The 21,410-nt window shown below is 46.4% G+C and overlaps 1 protein-coding gene across 9 annotated transcripts in view; it reads left to right on the top strand.

Annotated features, from left to right (window-relative positions):
• The window catches only part of ZDHHC2 (zDHHC palmitoyltransferase 2), a 579,224-nt gene that overhangs the window by 108,255 nt on the left and 449,559 nt on the right, over positions 1-21,410 (top strand). For all 9 annotated transcript variants that reach the window (XM_086962598.1, XM_086962597.1, XM_086962596.1 and 6 more), the window contains exon 2: positions 12,055-12,081. In XM_086962598.1, the coding sequence (XP_086818724.1) occupies positions 12,055-12,081 (27 nt within the window). The remainder of the gene's footprint in view (positions 1-12,054; positions 12,082-21,410) is intronic.

Here is a 21,410-nt window from a genome sequence, read left to right as displayed (position 1 = left end):
CGTACGTTAGGGGATTTTGTAGTTTTGTCTTCAAGTTTGCAAATAAAGTTTTTACCTGCGAGCCTCTGTAGAAGTGGGTTGGTCTCGCTAGTCAATCGTATGCGTTTGACTGTGTGTCAGACCTCAACTTCAGATACAGCACCCTGTCTCTCGGGGATTCAATAAGATCTAGGAAGGGTTCCAATTTGGTGGTAGGCTTGAAGTCTAGAAACTTCACCGTCAGAGAGCCATGTTTCAAATTTCGTGTGACTTCATTAGACACCCACTTCCAATAGGCCTTCTTTACTAATTGCTTTGGTGGCGGGGTCTGGCTTTCCCAGGCATCTGCTAGACCGATGGCCCCACCAACTGTTTCAATTTGGATACCCAGGATATCTTATGGCCTGTATCAAGGCGGACCAATTCGGTCAGGCCGGAGGCATAGTTGCACAGTTCTGGGGTCCTTCTAAGGCGTACCCAGAATAGAAGAGGGCGCAACCTTGCTATGTCCCTTTTTTAATGTATCCCAAGGTCATGCGGAGAGGGACAGAGGGGTCGATGAAGGAAGCAAGACCAGGTCCCTGTAAAACTTGTTCTCCGATCTCACTAGCTCTATGATGTTCTCAAAACCCCACAGTTTTGCCCCGTACAGGGACGAGGGCAAGGCTTTCCCCTCAGAGACCTTAATGGCGGGGGTGACAGATCGGCTGTGGGAGAGGCGCTAGTGTCTTGCAATAGCCCCCGACACACGTTTGTGGTTTAGTAGCATCTTTGGCAGATGGGAGTTCCATTTCAAGTTGACCCATACACCCAAATAGTCGAAAGCTTCGAATAATTTTAAAGGGGAGTCATCCAACTTGAAGGTGTTTCTAAAACGCTTGGATGGGGCCATAGCCATTAGCTTGGTTTTAGTTGTATTTATGCACAAGCCCCTGGACTCGCAAAACTGGCTAAACCGATCCAACAGTTTTTGGAGACCCATTGGGCTTTTAGAGATCAGAAGGGTTTTGTTTGCAAAGAGCAGCGTGGGCGATTTTTCCCCTGCCAGGGTTGGCGCATCGGCAGGGTCCTCCCTCAGGTGCTCCATCACCCCATTGACAAAGAGGGAGAACAAAGTCGGAGCCAGAACACAACCCTGGCGTACCCCTCTCTCTACTGCTACTCTCTTGGTCAGGTGTCCCTGTCAGCCCCACCTCACTCTGGCATAGTTCCCCTCATGCAGGCATACAATCAGATCCAAGATCAGGGGGGGATGCCCAAGTCAGACAGAACCTGCCAGAGCCTGGCACGAGGGACCAGGTTGAAGGCTGTTCTTAAGTCAATAAATGCCAAATAAAGGCTGCCTTTCTCGATTGTTACAGATTTCTAGTAAATCATGAAAAATCTGAAGACCTGGTCCATCGTGCCCACCCCCTGCCTGAATCCTGCCTGAAAATGAGATAGAACCTCATCCTCGTCTATCCAAGACCTCAATCTCGTAAAGAGGACCCTGCCAACCACTTTCTGCACTACGTCGATTAAGCTAATCGGTCTGTAGTTGGCAGGATCTTCCCTGTCCCCCTTCTTGTAAATCGTCACCACCTCCGCACCCTTCCAGGAATCTGGAACAGGATGGCCGCCCTCAGTGCGATTCAGAACCCAGAGGATGAAGAGGGCCCAAAGCTCTCCATCATGGCGTATTAGGTCGCGAGGAAGGCCATCTGGGCCCGCCGCCTTATCCGGCGCGATGCTTGCAATAACAGATTGTACCTCCTCGAGCCCAAATACATCCCCCAAATCAGGAATCCCAAAGGTGACCAGCCGTGGCCCCTGTTCTGGTGGTAAGTCCCCCCCCCCTCCCGAATACAAGCCATGGAAGTGCTCAAACCATTGGCGATCTGTGATATGGTTTGGGATTGGGGCATCTCCCTTCCTTGTGCTGATGTTGATAAGCTCCCAGAATGAGGTAGAGTCCTTCAACTGGGCAGCAGATTTGAGCTCCTGCCAGTGCGTTTCTTCCCACGCCCCCTTAGCTTTATCTATGGTCCTATAGTAGATCTTTCTCGCTAGGGCTATTTTTGTCTGATCTTTTGCTCTAAGGGCTAGCAATAGGTCCTGTCTCCTTTCCCGACATAAGGCAGTATACCACAGATTTGTTGCTTGTGTGGAGTGTGGTTTACGACCCCCATTATCCTTTATATGGAAAAACTCCACTATCTTTCCCGTGGTCTACTGGTATATCTCAATGAATTTGGAATCCAGTGGGGCCATTGGAGTAGGGCTAGATAATGAATCAAGCTCGAGAATCATCAGGTCCAGTAAATACCTAATGCTTTCCAGGGTCTGGCCCTGCTTAGCGACCATGAGCCACCTCTGGCGGCGATTACAATTAGATGGTTGTACCTCCCTAGTCGACAGCAGCAGAGTTATGCCCATGGCAGTGGATGTGGTGTCTATTGCTCTGATGAGTTGCATGGACAGGGGTTTGTGATCACTGTCTAGACTCGGGATGACCTCCATATCAATAAGTTCGACCCATAGACCCACATCTAACAAAATATAGTTGATACTGGAAGGGGAGCTAATCCTGTTGAAGGTGTGAGCCCCACAGGGTCAGAGCGAGTCCTGCCATTGGCTGCTCTTAAGTTATGCTCTAGGGCCAGAGCATTAATTTGTGTAGCTCTTTGGAACCATTTCTTTATTGGGGCTAAATTAAGTGTTGGAATAGCCCATTTAGAATCCTCGTCCCTGGTGCCCAAGATGTCTTCTTCAGTCAGGGGTTCGAAGGTGCAGTTAAAGTCTCCTGCAACAATGATCCCTGCCTTTTTAAAGATAGCTGACAGCTCTGAATCGAGGACCGATAGGGTGGATGTCGCTTCGACACCTATATACCCTCTAACATATTGAAGATCTCCAGGTGGGCAGCGTCTTTAGCCACTCCAATGGACAAGTGCAGAATGTCCTGGGAAGGAGTGTTGCAGTTTGATATCGACCAGTTCAGTCCAATACTAACCCAGATCAGGAGCCCCCCGAAGGCCGTCCTCTGCCCGAGCTAGTCGCAGGGATGTGATATGTAGTAAACCCCGGCATATGCAAGGGGACCAAGCTCCATGTCTCCTGGAACAAGCAGATGTCATATTTGCCAATAAAGTCATTCCATTCAGGAAGAGCTAGTTTTTTTTGTAGCCCCGCTATGTTCCAGGAGAGCAGCTGGATTACCCTCGCAGTGGCAGTACTGTGATCTACATGTCTCGCCTCTCCCGACCCAGTTAAGCCAAAATTGACAGTTATAGACTCCCTAGTGTCCTTGCGTGTTACACCACCCAGCGCTAGTGGGCCCATGCACACACCTTCACCTCCTAGAGGGCGGCTCACGGAAGCAGAAGGACAATCTGCTAGGCGCTCCACCTCTAGTCAATCAACTTGGCACAGTCCGGAGCCACCCACCTCCCGGGCCACTGACCAAAGCGGGAACTGACGAATCTGGATGGATGAATGCTCAGGGGGAGATGTTCTAAACTCAAGAGCTAATAGATTCTCTGCTAGCGAGGAATCAAAGAACTGGATCTCAATGAAGTCGGTTTCAGAGTTCGCCATTGTGACCCGCCTCACTTTGGCCATGTCCTCCCGTATGATGAATCTACAGACCCTTGTGTGCCTCAGCAAATGTATCGCCTTGTTATGGATGGACTCGCTAATTTCATAGCCCCGTACTATGGTCAATCTTGGGACCTGTGTCATGTATATAGTTGCCCTGATATTATGGCGATGAGATAGACCGCCTTGAAGGCCTGTGCCTGTGGGTAGCCTACTCAGAACTCTATTGGGGGGGGGCAAAGAACAGTTCGCAGCCAAGGATGGGGCCTGCCCCTGGGAACACCCTTTGGGTGCCCTTGGTCTCGCTTAATCAGCGTATGACCTCACAGTATGGGGGTATAGTATTTGACCCTACAGGGCCCTGTGTGTAAGGGCCAGGTGGGGAGGGAGATTGGAGGGAACACCCCTGAGTTGGGCTGTGCTGGCCTTTTTAGCTATATTGCTTGACCCTCGAAGAAGAGATTGAACTGGAGCAGTTTGTATGGTCACCCGCCCAGCCAGTAAACCCTCCACCTTGTCACCCAGGGATGCTACCAACTTTTCCAGCTCAATATTTCTCGCCAATAGTTCGATCCTGGAGAGCCTGCACAGGTTACAAATAGACGGATTCTCTACAAAAGCTTTTTAACATAAACATGACCCCCCAAGGAGAATGTAGCGACATCATCAGGCTCTAAATCCAGAGGTGCAAACCTATTTGAACAAGGTACCAAGGAGGCCAGAACTTGACCCCTTTCCACCCCCCCCCCCGGGAGATTCCGCAGCTGGAGTTGTGTAAGTAGTGGGGGATGGGTCAAGTCCTTCCTCTGTCGGGGCAAGAATAGTGTTCCCAGCACTCACACCACGCTTGCGGGCATTTCGTTTGGGAAACATGGAGGGGATTGATTTTCCGTGGACCAAGAGAGGGGTCTCGATGGCCTCCGGCATTGCGCTATTCGCAGTTTTGGTGCTACTGTGGCTTAAGACTTCTTCACAGTCATTAACAATTTCCTCAATTCTTGTCAGCACACAGTTCATTGCTGCGTGGGGCACTTTTTTGGCTTTATTCCCTTTTTTGTTTACGGGTATCCCCCCTCCTTCCATAGTCTTCCTCTTCCCCATGGTAACAAGTGGCTAAACATAAATAAAAAGGGGGGAGTACAGTAAACAGAGCCTCCTTGTGAGGAGAACAAGCAGACCCTCCCCTCTGCTACGGTTTTGTTCTGAGAACAGGAGTTAATCAAACTGCCCCTCTGCTGACGGCCATGCAATTACAGTACCTTTAGGGCTTGGAAAGGCAGATGAAAGAGGGGTAGCCCAGCCCGGCCTCCTCCGGCCCTCCGACGGCCCCCGACGGCCCCCGACGGCCCGCCCTTTGCCCGGGCTTCGCCTGGCGCCCGCTCGCGCGCGTCCCGTGGGAGTCAGTTGGATGTTAAATAGTCCCCGATGTTGGAAGGGGAGGGGCCGCCGGTGCTCGCACATCCGCGCTGGGTGCTGGGGCGCTGAGTCCTTCCCCCTTCAGCGCTGGTGCCGGTAAGTTTCTCCCCTGGTGCAGGGCGCAGCGTCTCCCGTGGAGCGGGAGGCGCAAGCAGCAAATGAGGCCCCCGATGGTGGAAGGGGAGGGCCCGCCGGTGCTCGCACAGCCGCGCTGGATGCTGGGGCACTGAGTCCTTCCCCATTCAGCGCTGGTGCCGGTAAGTTTCTCCCCTGGTGCAGGACGCAGCATCTCCCGCGGAGCGGGAGGCGCAAGCAGCAATTGAGGCCCCCGGTGGTGGAAAGGGAGGGGACGTCGGTGCTGGCACAGCCGCGCTGGGTGCTGGGGCTCCGAGTCCTGCCCCGTCAGCGCTGGTGCCGGTAAGTTTCTCCTCTGGTGCAGGACGCAGCGTCTCCTTCTAAATGTATTCACTCTAGGACATATGTACATTTTATGGCTACTTTGCATCGCAGCAAACCTTGATGTCTGACAACGTCCCGATTCTTAATCCAAGAAAACATAATTCATCCTAATTTTTCAAAATAACACAGTCAAATCTGACTTTTGCTTGATGGCGGGGTGTAATTGAAAGTCTTCTCTTCATAAATGTCTCCAAGAATGAAATCTCGGACTTAGCATTAGACCCAGCTCTGTCACTCACCACTGATATTACCCAATATAATGCATACATTTTTCAAGAAGTATCATCATGGAAGGTGAAAACATATTTTTCTTATCACTCTGCCACTTTGTGTGAAAAAGGGAGGAAACTGAGAAGGCCTACAGGCGAGCTGTTGACATGAAAATGTTAGCAAAGTGGGGAATCTATACCAATCCAATAAATGTATATCAATTACACCTTACACCTAAACGTATTTTCATTCTCTTGGCTAATATTTTCACAAACTGTATCAGTGCTTACAACATCTCACTTCATGAGGACTCCACAGGAACCGGAGAATCAATGTAAGAAAGTACATTTTTTATTGTGGTGGATGAAAGCCCACCAGAAGTAATAAACTCACTAACCTTTTAAGTTCTGTCACCCCTGGTCAGCTGGGCACTTCAAGGAAAAGCCTCTTGCAACTTGTTGAGTCACAGTAGCCACACCTGAGCTATTCCAACTGAACTATGAAGTCCACTTCTTTGTCCTGGGTAAAAGTAGGATCATGTTCAGCCCTTCCCACAGTTCTCAAGCAGGAGTTGCTGTCCTTCCTTTGTTCCTTTACAAGTTAAGATGGTGTTCTGAGGAAGGTGCCAAATTTATGCATGGCATGATCTACTGGCTGGGGTGATCCCTGGCTACTCCCTGACCAATGAGGTAAAAGTTCCCAGGGGTAACCCTATTGACTTCTGCAGCTGTTCCTGTTTGCCCTTCTGCAAACAATCTCACAGTGCATCTTACTCCCAAAATACAAGATGGAGAAACCCTTCTCCACTTGTACAGAGTCTGTGAGCCTACCCACAGAGGTGGCTGTGGTACTAAGCAGTTCACTACTCCATGGTCTCCCGAACAAGTTCTGGGGCTAGGTCTCCTCCAATTGGATTTGGTGCAAGTCTAACCAGGGGAGGGGGGGGGAGCGGGGAAGGCTGGTTCTCTCCCGGAGTCAAATGACATTTACTTGTGACAGTGCAGGCCATTTTTATTACTTTAATTTGGCTCCTGAGCTCATCTTAATTGGTCTTCCTGCCACAGGAAGAAAATACCTCCCCCCAGCTTGGCCATTGTCCCTCTTCTGGGTGCCGTTTTCACACCTCATTACAGTGAAGCACTTGCTGGACAACTGCTGAAGGGCTAATGTAAACTAGCCCCAGGAGTTTTAAACAGGGAAAATATAACTTTCAAAAACTATTCTTTCTAAATATTCAGTAAAAATATCACTTCACCAATGAAATGGATTTTAATAAGCATTAGAACATTGGAATGTTGGGAGCTCCATTGCAGACAATGGAGTGCTCCCTGCTTCTAAGGGCCGGTAAAGGCCAGCCGAGCAACATTCCAATGTTCTACAAAGGCTTCTCGAAGCTCGAGGGGATTTATATCCCCTCGAGCTTCGAGAACCCTTTGTTTAATTTGTTAGAACATTCTGCCCTCTAGTGGCAGAATGTTCTAATAGCCTTATAGCCCTTCGTAGGAGGGCTATACCGGCAATTAGAACATTGGAATGTTGGGAGCTCCATTGAAAACAAAGGAGTGCTCTGGGTTTATAATGGCTGGTATAAGCCTGGAGCTCCAGCATTCCAATGTTTCTTTGTTCACTGCTCTGGCTGTGAACAAAGGCTTCAGGGAGCGTGAGGGGATTCCAATCCCCTCACGCTTCCAAAAGTCTTTGTATTTTTTTGTTAGAACATTCTGTCCTCTAGTGACAGAATGTTCTAATAGCCTTTTAGCCCTCCGTAGATGGGCTATACCACTATTAAAGTCCCTCTCTCTTGTTAAAGGCCCTCGCCTTCGGCTCGGGGCCTTTAACGCTGGAGAGGGCCTTTAATAGCCGGTATAGCCCTCTACGACGGGCTATAAGGCTATATTAGAACATTCGAATGTTTGGAGTTCAATTGAATACAATGGAGTAGCTCCGGGCTTATAATTGCTGATGTAAGCCCAGAGCTCCAACATTCCAATGATTGTCTTTGTTCACAGCTGTGGCTGTGAATAAAGGCTTCAGGGAGTCTGAGGGGGTTTCAATACCATCGGGCTCCCTGAAGCCTTTGTTTTATTTGTTGGAACATTCTGCCCTCCAGTGGCAGAATGTTCTAATAGCCTTATAGCGCTTCGTAGCTGGGCTATACCAGCTGTTTAAGTCCGGCACCCTTGTAATCATCAAGACTTGCACACACCTGATACCTTCAACTAATTAGCTTATCAACAGGTAGGGGCTGCCAAGTTTTTAAATACCTTAATTTGACCTAACGGGTTCCAAGGAGCATTCTCTACTATAGAAGGACACGTTTAGCTCAAAGTGATTCCCTTTTGTTTAGAAGGCTGCCACTGCCACTTTCCAAGGGTTGGTCAATCTAGCCCTATCTTGGCTAGAACCTCAGTGTTGCCTACTTGGATGACACTGGAGAGTCCAGCTCCAGTTGGGAGGCCCGCTTGAAGGGTGTGATTCAGCCCTGCAACAGGCAGGGCTGGAAAGTAAGCCAGGAAGTACCAGATATGGCCAGGGTTGATGGTGTACCTATGCCACCAAGTTGGCAAGGACATGTGCAGCTTCTCTAAACCAAGATACAAACCATCATGGCCTGGGAGCCTACCAAGATCCAGACTCAGGTGATACCCTTAATTGACCTTCCTGAAAATGAACACATCTTTGTTAGGGTGAACAAGAGCATTACTGCACCTCTCACAGAGCTGACCTCGAAGAAAGAGCCAAAAATATATCCTGGACTGAGTGGTGTCAGAAGACCTGCCACACACTAAAGGAAACACTGTGTACTGCACCAGTCCTCCAGGCACCCAACTTCAGCAAGGAGTTTGACATGCAGATCGATGCTTCAGATCATGTTATAGGGGCAGTATTTTCACCTCTGCTAAATGATGAAGAATAAGATCAACCTTTGAATTCATAACTAGACGGCTTCTGCTCAGGGAACAGCAGAGGAATTCTATTGAGAAAGAGGCATTTGCAGTGGTCAGGTCCTAGAAGAAACTGATGCATATGGGTCTCATATCTAAGTTCAAACAGACCACAGACTGCTTAGATAATTGATATGGATGCAAGGGTAGAGCCGAAAACCGGTGAGGAGGTCCATCTCACTAGAGGGTATGGACTTTTCTGTGGAATACGGAGCTGGGGCTTACAATAGCAATGATGGTAACCTTTCCAGGTTCTTTAATGTTAGAAATGAAAACTTCCAAAGTGATGGTTAGTCATCACTGCTTTTTTCTGTACGAGTCCATGTGAGGACTGGGCATTTTGTTGTGCTTCTCATATTTTGTCTGTCTAGTTGTTGTGATATTAGAGCTCTGTGAGCTTTACCACTGGTCAGCAGTACTAAAGTGCCCGTGCTTCCCCCCTAAAAGATGCTGTGCATTTGAAACTCTCATTTTTCTTATACTTAATTTATTCTAATTCCACTGTAGATGGTGCCTAAATGCACCCATGGCATGGAAGGTTAAATATTGTAGGCGGGTTGCAGTGTGTATTTACACCACCCACATATATGACAACAATATATGTAGGATGTAATTTAAAGGCACTGCTCTGAGATATGGCCAGATAAAGTAACTTTCCCACACAAGGAAACCTTTTTTAGATATAAGGTTTGCCTTAAAGTGTACTCTATAAGCCCATATAATAGGGTGTATAATATATAAAGAAGTGGCATACAAAATACTTAAAAAGTATGCCCTCACAGTGACTGAAATCTAAATCTATTTCATTGTGTAGCACCAACTACCTTTCCCATAGGCCAAGCCCTGGTGTAATTACAATATTTAATTTCATATCTCCACCTGGGAAAATGTTAATGACGTTGTTTAAAGTTATTGCTTACTTAATTTTCAAAATCTGTTTAAGTGGTAAAATCTGATTTTTGATAAAAACAACTTTGTAAAAATGTACTGTAGGATACCTGAGCCATAACTGGCTTAAAACCACTACTAACACTTATCACACATTTGCAGCTAGAATACACATCCATAGCTGGGAAAGTAAGCAACCTTGGATCAGAAGACAATTGCCACCCCCTTTGCCCAGGATAGATAGGGAGGTGTTAACTACTGAACACATATCAGGCAATAGCTATCTGGGAGTCAACAGGAACAGCTGGCCGAACAAAGGCAGCCTTGGCAATACCTCTTTTGACTTGGAATTGTCAGGGAGGGCTTCTCCTATTAATTCCAAGGACCCCAATGGACACGCAAGCGACAGTCACAGTAGAGGGTGAAATAGGTTGGATGCTGTCAGGTGGAAAGAAAGCTTATCAAACTAGGGGAGTAGTCAAGGAGGTTAAGGTCAGCCTGCCTGGTTTATTGAAGCTTTACAACATATTGGAACAGGGGATCCTCTGTAATTTTACAGTAAGGCAAATAGGAAGTCCTGCAAAAGGATGAAAGAGGCTGTGAGAATTAAGGGGCTCATTAGGATAGCGGAAGCCAACGCCGGCCCGGAGGATGCGGAAAATCTGCTGCGGACCCACCAAAGACCCACCACCACATTAGGATGGCTGGTGGGTCCTGGTTTCAGTCCACTGCTTTTCCGCCGTGGTTGGCTTACAACCACGGCGGAAAAGCTCTAATATGGTGGCTGTGTCTCTCAGACACCGCCAGCCATATTAGGATGGGTTTTAAAAAATGCTTTTCCGCAGCGGGTTTTCCGCCGTGGAAAAGCATGTGGAACTTCACTGCAGGGGCCCGTGGCGGGCACCCTGGGTGAAGGGGGGGTGGGGGGTGCACATGGTGGGTACCTATGGTACCCCCCTGCATTTGTATGCAGAAATCGGGAGGCACCGCATGGTGCCTGACGCTTTCTGCATACAAATGCAATGTATGCATTTTTACCATTGCGGCGGGTGCAGCTTGAAGCCGCTCCCGCCGCAATGGTAAAAATACAGGTTGTGACCGCCAGGGTGGCGGTCATATCCTAATTTCACAGGAGGGAACTCCACAGGCAATGCGGAGGTTGCCTCCTACTCTGGGGTCGCGGACGGACGCAAGTCCGTCCGCGATCCTAATGGGCCCCATAGTTAGGATTAGACTGCAGAAGTTCTGCAGTCACTGGCTAATGCACAGGATAAATTTGGCATTTCAACTACCACCTACTCAGAACATTCCTGTTCCTAGGAAGATTCCACTTGTAGAAGAATTGCCTGCTGGATGAAAGAAGACTTCCAACTTCTGAATTCTCCTGAAAGACAAAGAATCCTTGGAGCACTAAAGGACGTCTGACTCCTGCTGAACTTCTTTCCAACAATCAAGTGGTTGGCCTTGTATTTGCCCTATTTCATGGACACTAAAACAATTAAGGAAAAATTGGGGTTTTTTCAATGTCACAAGTGTGCAATAGGTTTTGTAGCATTGGAACGAAATATACACTACGTTGCTGGGATGCTACAGGTCTCTGTCCTTCCCTGCTTGACAACAATCATTAGTAGACTTGTATGAGTCTCACTTCTTTGGGTTTACCCAGTATCTCACATCCCTTTTCAACAGCTAGAAAACCCCTTCAGATCTTGATGTAATGACACACGTTAGACCCTCGTTCCTAGGTGGTATTATTTCTCACCTTTCAACTTACAAATCATATTTATTTGATCATTAAATCATAAAAAGCACAACAGATCCATAAAAAATGTAGAGATAAAACAAATGTGTTGCAATTTATTTTTAAGACAGACACAAACACTACAGCACACTTGAGGTGGATTAAGCATCTCAAAGTAGGCCAGGGTGGGTTTACATCTTCTGAGCATTTAAAGGTGGGAAATAAAAATCAGCTTGCAAATTATCAGCAAAATGTTCAAAAAGGGACACACTCTGTGGGGAAGGTTTATCACATGGGTAGTTGACAATGGAATTGGTGTCATATGCTTTGCTAAGGGAGGCACCTAATGGACCTCAGTCTAAATCTTTTCAAGAGCATCCTCTCCCACGTTATTAGTCTCCAGTTCCAGGTAGGCCTCCAGGCCAAGGGAAGTTTCACCAAAACGTCCTCTCATTTGGAACACTGCCTTGTTTCTCATCTAATATTCTATGGCTGGAGATCAGCATAGATAACAATTACAAAATATTTCAGAATGGTGAAAATATTTTATTGAGTATAGTAAATTTGTCAATTTCAAACACTTTGGCTTGCCAGTGAACACTTAAGGGACATTTAGTTGAAAGGAGCAAACCTAGTGTATCACTGAGGGTTGTTGGTTCTTCATAGGGACATATACGGATGACACTACTATATTCAGGCGCCAGAGCCACATGAGTCCAAAAATATCAATACAACATTTTTTTATGCGCCCAGAAAGATTTTATGAAAAGTTAACACAAGAGATATTACACTGTCTTCTTACGTAATCAGTAATCATTTTCGTTTTCTCTTTTTTTCCAGTTTCCATGGACCAAATTGGAGAAAAGGGTAAGTTACGACATATTAAATTGAATTGTATTTAGAAAGAGCAGCATAATCATTTTGTTTCAAGATGTTAATAGCTGAATTCTTCCAAAAAACGAAGTGGCTTTGTTTGTAGCTGGTAAATGTCAACTGTCAGTGCAGCTATCAATTGTGTAGAAAAAAAGATAATTATGAAAGGTGAACACCTGGTGATGTTAAAAGTCTCTTAGCCAAAATATAACATGATTCATGGAAAACAATAAAGAGTCTTCGCAGCGTGCTGTGCATCATTCTATCAATAGGCCATTGGTTTGACAGAAATGATATGCAAATAAGATGTGTTTTAAACTTCAGCGTTTATATTTCCCTTTTCTCCATCTCCCCTTTCTCAGTAGACATGCTTCTGGATCAAGTGTGTTTTCCGGTTATTGTTCATTATATGTGTGTTCAAATGTTTGTGTGGTTTCTAATCTATTCTCAAAGGTATGTCTGTATGCATGCACAATTTGTATAGCACAAACCTGGCCGAAATGCAGCTGAACACTGTTGAGGCTCAAAGGGAAAGGTAAGTTAACAAATTGCGATTTCTGTGCTTCTAGGGCCAGATGTTCGACCATTCCATTTTGTGGGTTGCACATTGTTTATTTTTGTGACTCTCAATATGCGTCTCGATAAACGGAATGTACTAGTGTTTCTCAGACATATTTAGAGATTCCCAATGGGTTAGCATACACCACAGGGACAACCTAGGTGCATAACCTGAATGAATAAGAGGGCCTAGTTGTCCTAGGGTGCAGACCACTATGCAGGCTCCGGCTGCCACTACAATTAAGCACGAACCTTCGAAGGCCAAAGAATGCAACAGGCAGATGTAGCCTATATGGAGGAAGAAGGGAACCCTCCTTCCTTCCCCTTTGATGATGAGTTTTATGACTCTTTGGATGCTTCAACACATCAAGCGGTCGCTTCGACCACATTATCTTTAGATCGTAAATTCCTTTAGCTAGCCTATTGTTATCCTGAACCCATTATCTTGATGGATACTCCATTAACTCTTCATAACCCCTCAAAACAGACAGGGTTCCCTGACAAGATCCTCTCGAAGGTAGGGGCCAAACATAAACACGTTCAAGGTTTGGATATAGATGCTTTTGATTGCCTCAAGCGGGCGTTTTCATCTCAATCGCTGGCTTCCAATAACCCAGAGTCCCAATCCCTTTTCACATTGGATAGTACAATGGGAGAAGCTTCCACGCAGTTCACCACGATACAAGCTTCCCCCCTGAAGGCAGATGATTCCAATGCAGACGAATCTTACTGGGATTTGGACGGAGACCCAGGCCCTTCGAGTCCGTGGCGTCCGACTCCAGGCACAGGGGCTAATCCCCCCCATAAATATCAATTCTCAGATACCTCCAATATGCTGGATCTGGATAAACTAATACATGCCCACACTTAAGAATGATCTTCCTCATACAAGGTAGCAAAGTACATTGCAGGAATACTGAGGAAACCCCTTGAAAAGGAAACATTCCCTCGCCTTAGGGCAGAATGTCCCACCCCTCGCTCAAAGGCAAGGTGGCCCTGGCCCCAAAAATAGATGCAGAATGGCTACTTTACTAGGGAAATACATATGTGATCCTAAAAAAGGCATTGACCGCTGATGGTGCTCTTGCCAGGATACGCTATTAGACATTACAGGGCTCCACACAAAAATCATTGATATGGCTGAAGAAGCCAAGCAATCTGGTACCCTCATCTTCCTAGTTATTTTAATCTGGTTGGGCACAATTTGCGATCCCCTTCTTAGGGAACACCAACTTTGCCCTGTCTACTGAGCGCAGGAGATTTTTTGTGATCAAGGTGAATCCCAAGTTGGGAGACTATGCGACTTCAGAAGCAGGTCCCGTGGCCCAAGGGGGTTTGTTCGGTGACCCTTTCGTGAACAAATTGGGCAAGTTTGTCTCCACCTTTACTTCACTGAAAAAAGCACAGGCATCAATGTAATGCATCTTTACCCTGAAGGTTTTCACAGGGGTCATGAGTGGTAGAGGGGCTCAGCCAACCACACAATAACAACAGTCCCATTCAGCAGCCAAGGCTCCCAAGGCTCCCAAGGCTCTGTGGAGAAGTGTGGCTCAGGGGTTAGAGGCGGCAGACCCAAAAGCTGAGATCGGTCCTGGACCAGGGTTCAATTCCCCGCCTCGGCGGGTCTTGGGCTCAAAAATTCCAGGGACTTGATAATTCTCGTTCCGGTGCCTACTCGACTCACGGGTTCACACTCTGCGACTCTGGGCAATAGCTTGCTTAATCTCCACTACGGCCCCTCGCGGCGGGATGCCTGGCTTACCAGGACGGGTTCCCAAGGCAAGCGCCTTGATGCCTGCGGGTGATACGTGCGCTATATAAATCGCAATACATTTACAATACAATGCAGGTCAGAGGTTTGTATCCTTCAAGGGGACCTCATCACGAGGAGGCAGAGGGGGACCGTGAGGAAATTTACACAGAAATGGCTCTGGTAAGTGTCCTCCATTCCTCACAACTAAAAGTGGGAGGGCATTCGGCTCAGTTTACATACTGTTACAAACTGCTCACATCAGAGGCCTGGGTCCTCCAGGCAGTAAAGTGTTTCCAGATAGAATTTATATAGGACTCTGATGCGAAGGCAACCCTTCTCGACCACTTGCCTTTTTTGAATGGGATTCTCTACTGAAATCTCAGGAACTGGAAGATTTTCTGAACAAAAGGGCTAAATCCCTTACCACCCTTCACCCACAGAGTTTCATAAGCAACCTTTTTCTGGTTGAGAAAAGGGATGGAGGTCAACAGAGCTGGAAGAGTTCAATGAATGGCTGGTCTGCCACCACTTCAAGTTGGAAGGAGTTAATCTCCTGCGAGATATCCTTCGGCATATTCGGAGAAGGTAAAGGAAAAGAATTGATGGTGGCTCACAGATATGGAGGTGTGGAACTGGAGAGCAATGTTTGGTTCCAATCCAGACATGGTTATAGAATCGGACAGCAGCAGAGAAGGCTGAGGAGCTTGTTGCAGAGAGTTAAACACAGGAGGGAAATGGTCCACTTGAAAAGGACAATTGCACATCAACTGTCTTGAACTTCTAACAGGTTCATTTGCAGTATATTGCTGGACCAAAGAGAGAGCACAATGCTGCTTGTTACGGAAGATGGACAATGCCTCAACAGTAAGGTGTATCAATCATCTCGGAGGGACATCATCAAAAGCACTAGCCGAGTTGGTGAAGAACTTCTGTCACTTTTGTCTGGACAACAACATCTCTGTCACAGCAGAGCATCTTCCCGGCAGGACACTTAAGGGGCAGACTGGATCTCCAACCATCTCTATTATTTGAGTCCATGGAAACTGCATTTGGTAATCTTCAAAGCCATAGAAGGATGATGGGGCCCCTTCTCAGCGGTCTTGTTTGTGTCGCGACTGGATCACGAACTGGAGCAATTCTTTACCTAGAGACTGGAACCTGCTAGTGGTGGTGACTCATGCTCTTCTTGAAGATTGGAGTCGGGAGAAGGGTTACACATTTCCTCCATTCCCAATTATCACAAGGCTATCAGACCAGGTACGGAGACATGCCACAGACTTAGTGGTGATAACTTCAAATTTGAGTGCGCAAGACTGGTATCCAGTTCTATTGGAACATTTTAGGATTCTCAAATCCTCCTCCCCTAGGTCTAGATCTTTTCCTGGACCCCCAATGAAATCCATAGCACCTAAAGATGGCAACTGTCTTTCATGGCATGGCGGATTACAGGGAATTATGGAAGGTCCACAGGCTTTTTCAAGAAGCTCAATGCCTCTTATCAAAGGCAAGGGCAGGCAGCACAATGAAGGGATATTGGTCTGCGGCGTCGAAGGGGCTGGATTGGTGCTTCCAGAGGGACCTAGATGCCTTGGGAACCAATGATGTTCCAATCGTGAATTTCTTATCAGCTTTAACGTCAAAGAACTTGGTTTACAGATCGGTGAACACTTTTCACTAGGCTAATTTGGCAGTCTACCCTCCGTTTGAAGGTTATCCGGTTGGTGAGCATCCGTTATTACAGAAATTGATTAAAGGTATTCGCTTTTCCCTTCCCCCAGAACAAAGGAATTCAGGGCTCTGGGATGTGAATGGCATTCTTAACCTTTTCCTGTCATGGTAAAGCAATTCTCTGAAAGAACTTTCCGGTAAGTTTACCATGTTGTTATCCCTCACCTCATGCAGAAGGATATCCGATGTCAATGCAGTGGGCATTACAGGTATAGATAGTATTTACCCCAGAAGGGTTTACTTTCAGTCTGTCTAGACATACAAAGTGTAATTGACGGTTGATTTGTTACCCAGCATTTGATGACCATCCCACACTATGTATGGTGAGATGCATTAAAGCATATGAAGCTATGACTGGTGAGTTCAGACCCCGAGGAGAATGCCAATTCTTCATTGCACTAAGCAGACTATTTCATGCAGTCTCATCTCCGACCATTGAAAGATGGGTTAGATGGGTGGTGCAGGAAGCAGGAATTGACACCTCCAAGTTTGGTGCATATATTGCTGGGGCTACCATGGCCTTGAAAGCTTTCACTTTAGAGGCTCATCTGCAGGACATTCTGAACACTGCAGACTGGAACTCAGACTCTACCTACAAACCTGTGGTACACATGGCATCTTTAGTCATCAACAAGCGTTCAACAAGCATAATCCTCGCCTGCGGTCCTGACATAGAATGAAACTTGTCCTTACTTTTGTAATGGAAAGTTTCAATTCCCAATTTGTGGGTCAGATGTGCCTCTTGCATCAACGTCTGGGTAGTACGTAAAACTTTTACATTTCTTGCATTTTGAAGATAAAGCAATTGTTACCTGATATTGTTACTTGGTATGCTTCAGTCAGTAATCGTAAAGTGTTATAAGGTTTTATGCATCTTCTACGAACTCTGTTTCATTTAGATTATTTGTTCTATAAAGGAAACACGGTGGTGTAGGATGCTGGCTTTCTATATGGTGCACTAAAATGAAGTACACTGTGCAGGAAGTCTAGTGGATCCCCAATAGATATGCAGACGTAAAAGCAGATAATTTCAATGCTCTTTTTTTTGCTAGTGTGAGCAAACAGTTAGGCTTATCAGAGGGTAGTGCTATACATTTGTTGGCAGAGGCAATAAATGACACACACACTTAAGAATAAATCCGAGGCCAATAAGGAAAAATAATATTGTATCTTTATATATATTTTCAGAAACCAAGAACTTCGTTCGACAGTTAATAAATGCTTTGTATGTCGTTTTTGAACCAAATTAAGTTCAAGACACAAATGCTTACAGGTTGGCTGACGTGACCCCATGCACGTCGCCGTTGTGCTTTCTGCCTCACTCTGACCCCACCCACGATGATGTCCGGCGTTGGTGCCTATGTGGAGCTCCTCGCTGCCTGGTTCTCTGCTTAGACTACCACCTCCGGCGCTAAGCCCCCACTACACTCGTCTCGTCACGGAAGATACGGAGGACGGGTGACACGACGGAGGAAGGGACTTCGAGCTTCAGACACTAGCGGTGCACTGCTGCGTACGGCGCCGTCCACTGCCCTAAACGCCCGGCTGCCACCGCTGAAGACGCACCACTCAGTGTGCTCGCCTGGAAAGCGTTTGTTTCCCCCATTTGCTGTGCGGACTGGAGGGACTTGAGCGACTGGAGGGTTGCAGCGCTAAGTGATGTGCCCGCTGGGGCCATCGTTGCACCAGGAGCACCAGGAGCACGTTCTGTCAGGCAGCGCGGCGTGGCGGAGTCAGGCTGAGCTGAGAGGCGGGCTGAGAGGCGAGTTGAACTGAGGTGAGCACTCTGAAGCGAGAGATTATTCCCACAACTTATCCCTCCTCAGTTTTTGCCCTACCTCCTACCTTTATTATACCGCACCTAACGCCACCTAAAACGCCACCAAAAACGCCTAAACGTCATCTATGTCTCCTGTGTCATATTTGGGCAATACAGGCACTACAGGAGAGGCTATCAGCTGGCTATATCGGAGCATATCACTGATGTGGGCTTTGGCTTTGGCTTTTCAGGAACTATTCTCCCACTCTCAATTCTGCTATCAACAGTATTACGCACGCAGCAGCCTTTAACCTTCGTTTTGCAACTATGGCGGCCAGAGCTAGGGGTAAGCAGGGTAAAATGGACCTAGCAAGGGATTTGTTAAAATCACCACCAGTGACCATACCTCTACCCGCAGCCAAAGGCCGGGAGAAAAAAGGCAGAAGAAAGACACAACAAAGGAGTGCTTAGAAGCTCAAGGCCCTGGAAGCAGCAGAGAAATATAGACAAAATAAATTCAGCATCTTAAACAAGCAGGCAGAGGAAGACGACCTTGAGGAAGAGGACCTTGAGGAAGAGGAGGGGGATAAAGACGAAGAAACAATATCAGAGCTTTCAGCCGAGTTGAGTCTGCTGGCGATTGGAGAAAAGGGCAAGCGTAACAGGGGAGACAAAGTGGATAAGGTGGAAAAGGCAGATAAGATGGACAGTAGAGCCAACGCTATTAACATTGACTGTCAACCCTTTTGGCTGAAGTTTTGACAATCAAGCCCAAAGCAGTATCCTCTCTTCTCTAAACTGCTGGTTCAGCAGGGTCAGTTTACAAGTACACCTATGTGGGAAGAGAGAAGTCAAAGGGGCGCAAATAGCACTGCGGAGCAAGTGGTCTCTAATGAAAAAAGGAATACATCGAATCCATCATCACTTTTGACGGGGTCAGAGCCAGACTCAGAAGGAACGCCAGCGGCAGCACCAAGTGCCAGCTTGCTCCCCCTATAATCGTTTCACAATCTATCCAAAATCAGGCTTCTCCAGCCCCCTGCCCAAATTTGTCGCAGACCTCACCTCAGACCCTTCCAGGTTCCAATCTGCAATCCCAACCGCACCATAGCCCTGCCACAACCGAAAAGACGACCAATTCTACAATAAAAGCACCGCCTTTGAATATCGATTTTTCACCATCTCCTTCAGCCTTGGCGGTCCCAGGGCAAGGTAAATGTCCACACGAGACTCAAGAAGACGAATTTTCCATACCCTCCAACGTCCCAAAAGTGAATTCCGTTGAGGTCATGCTTGCCACTATACTCCGTGAACTAAGGGATTTCAAAATCTCCCAAGCTCATGAAATATCACAGCTGCATATTAGGCTCACGAAAATGGAGGAGTGTTTTGGAAATCTCCCCACGAGGGTCTCGGAGGCTGAAACTCGTATCTCGAGCCTAGAGGATACCCTAATAACAATGCAGAAAGATCTTCAAGCATCAAATAGAGAGAAATCTCAACTGGCGGAAAAAATGCAGGACTTGGAAAATTACTACAGGCGGTCCAATTTACGTCTAGTGGGCATCCCCGAGGGCCTGGAAGATAAGAATGTGGTAAAATGGTCAGAGTCCCTCCTAAAGAAAGCCATACCTGACTTGCAAGGTGACTTAACGATTACAAGGGCACACAGAGTCCTTGCACGCAAACCCAATAATCAGAAATATCCTCGCACAATATTGCTTAATTTTTTTGGATCATAGGGTAAAAGAGAGAAACCTCAATACTGCTTTTTCGAAGAGAACATTTAACGTGGATGGAGTGAACAACATCCGGATTTTCTCAGACCTGTCAGCGGCATCTGCCCACAGACGCAGGGACTTTGTCAAGATGATTGATTCCTTCAAGGCTAAGGGGGCTCAAGCCATGATTCTACAACAGTCTAAATTGAAGGTGCTAGTAAAAGGGAGATTTTTTATCTTTACAGATCTACAAGAAGCCCAGTCATTTCTTGAAGGACTTGGCGCATAATCACAGCAATACACCGGATCTCTAAATAATTTCTGTTTGAGCAAGGAAGGGCGGGTCTATGGGGGGGGGACAGGAAGCACACAAGGATGCAACAAAATGGCATCCAAAAAGAAGAAAAAGACACAGAGAAGGACGGAAGTGGGACACGGGGGTCAGTGTCCACTCTAGGGGGGGATGGGGAGGGGGGGTGAAGGGGGGTGTTGCAGGAGGAAAAAAGAGAGTTCATACACTAAGAAATTGTCTGGTCAAATACTGACACAGCCATGGCATGGAAAACTTTAAGAATAGCCTTGCAGTATGAGTTTGTTATATGCCAATTTATTTCTTCTTTTCAGCACGAGAGGATTTTAGTGGAGGTATCTTATTCTCATTAGTCTTGATCGTAACAATGTTCAAATCATGGTAGCTTGTCTCAAAGGAGAAAAGGCTGTAAGGGTTGAGTTCTTTGTCAATTGCACTTTAATTGCTTATTTTGCACAATGATCAGATACACGAGGTTATAAATTCTCTCTCTCTATTGGCATTATTTCCATACTTTTGCTCGTTCTGATCCTCTATTTTAGGGTTTGTATAACCGGTACGTGCACTTTAAGTATTGAAGTTCAATACCTGTTTTTTGGACTTGGAATATGAGAATTGCGTATTTTGCACAAAAGGGCGCTTTAATTTTTGTCTGCTCTGATTTCTCATCTCAATTGCGCATTTTGCACATAAGGGCGTTGTATCCTCTGAATTACAGCCTTGTACTTTGCACTGTGCACTTTAATTGCTGCTCCTTCCTAATTGTCTGCCGCCATTGAAGTACTGCTTTGCGTATTTGCACAAGTTTCCATACTTTTTGTTTGCTTTGCCCTCTCATCTCGATTGCGTACTTTGCACACAAGGGCGTTGTGTCTTTTAAATTACATCCTTGTATTTTGCACTTTATATGTTGCTCTTTTCAATCTGTTTGCTGCTATCGTAGTATTGCTTTGCTTATTTGCTTATTTGCACAAGGAGAGGCTTAAATCTTTCCCGAATATATTTCATATTTACTCTTCTTCCAAGCCTCTTAATCATTGAGCAACAAAATAATATGTCGAAGTTTGTCTTCTTTAATGCAAACGGTTTGAACAACGTCCGCAAAAAAAATGCTACTTAGTGTTGGTTAAAAAGCCTCAGCCCGGATGTTATTTATTTACAAGAAACACACTACAGAACCCAGGCTGAATCGGACAAAATTTTCAAGGGCTGGGTTGGTCATAAAATCTCTTCAGTAGCCGGGTTGGCACAGAGAGGAGTATGTATACTAATAGGAAGACATGTACGCTTTTCCCTGGAAGGCGCACTTACAGACCCCAGTGGTAGATGGACACTTGCACATGGTAAATTAAATCATGCAAATATAATCTTTGCCACAATCTATGCACCAGTCATAGACGACCCTCTCCCAATCCTACAATTAAAACAAGCTTTAACGGGCTTACCCGGGCAAATAATATGGGGGGGGGGATTTTAATTTTTTTTTAAATCCTT

The sequence above is a fragment of the Lissotriton vulgaris genome, chromosome 3_1 (assembly GCF_964263255.1).
Source record: "Lissotriton vulgaris chromosome 3_1, aLisVul1.2, whole genome shotgun sequence".
NCBI lineage: Eukaryota > Metazoa > Chordata > Amphibia > Caudata > Salamandridae > Lissotriton > Lissotriton vulgaris.
Note: the sequence above shows the minus strand (reverse complement) of the source record. Positions and strands in the feature narration are given on the sequence as shown.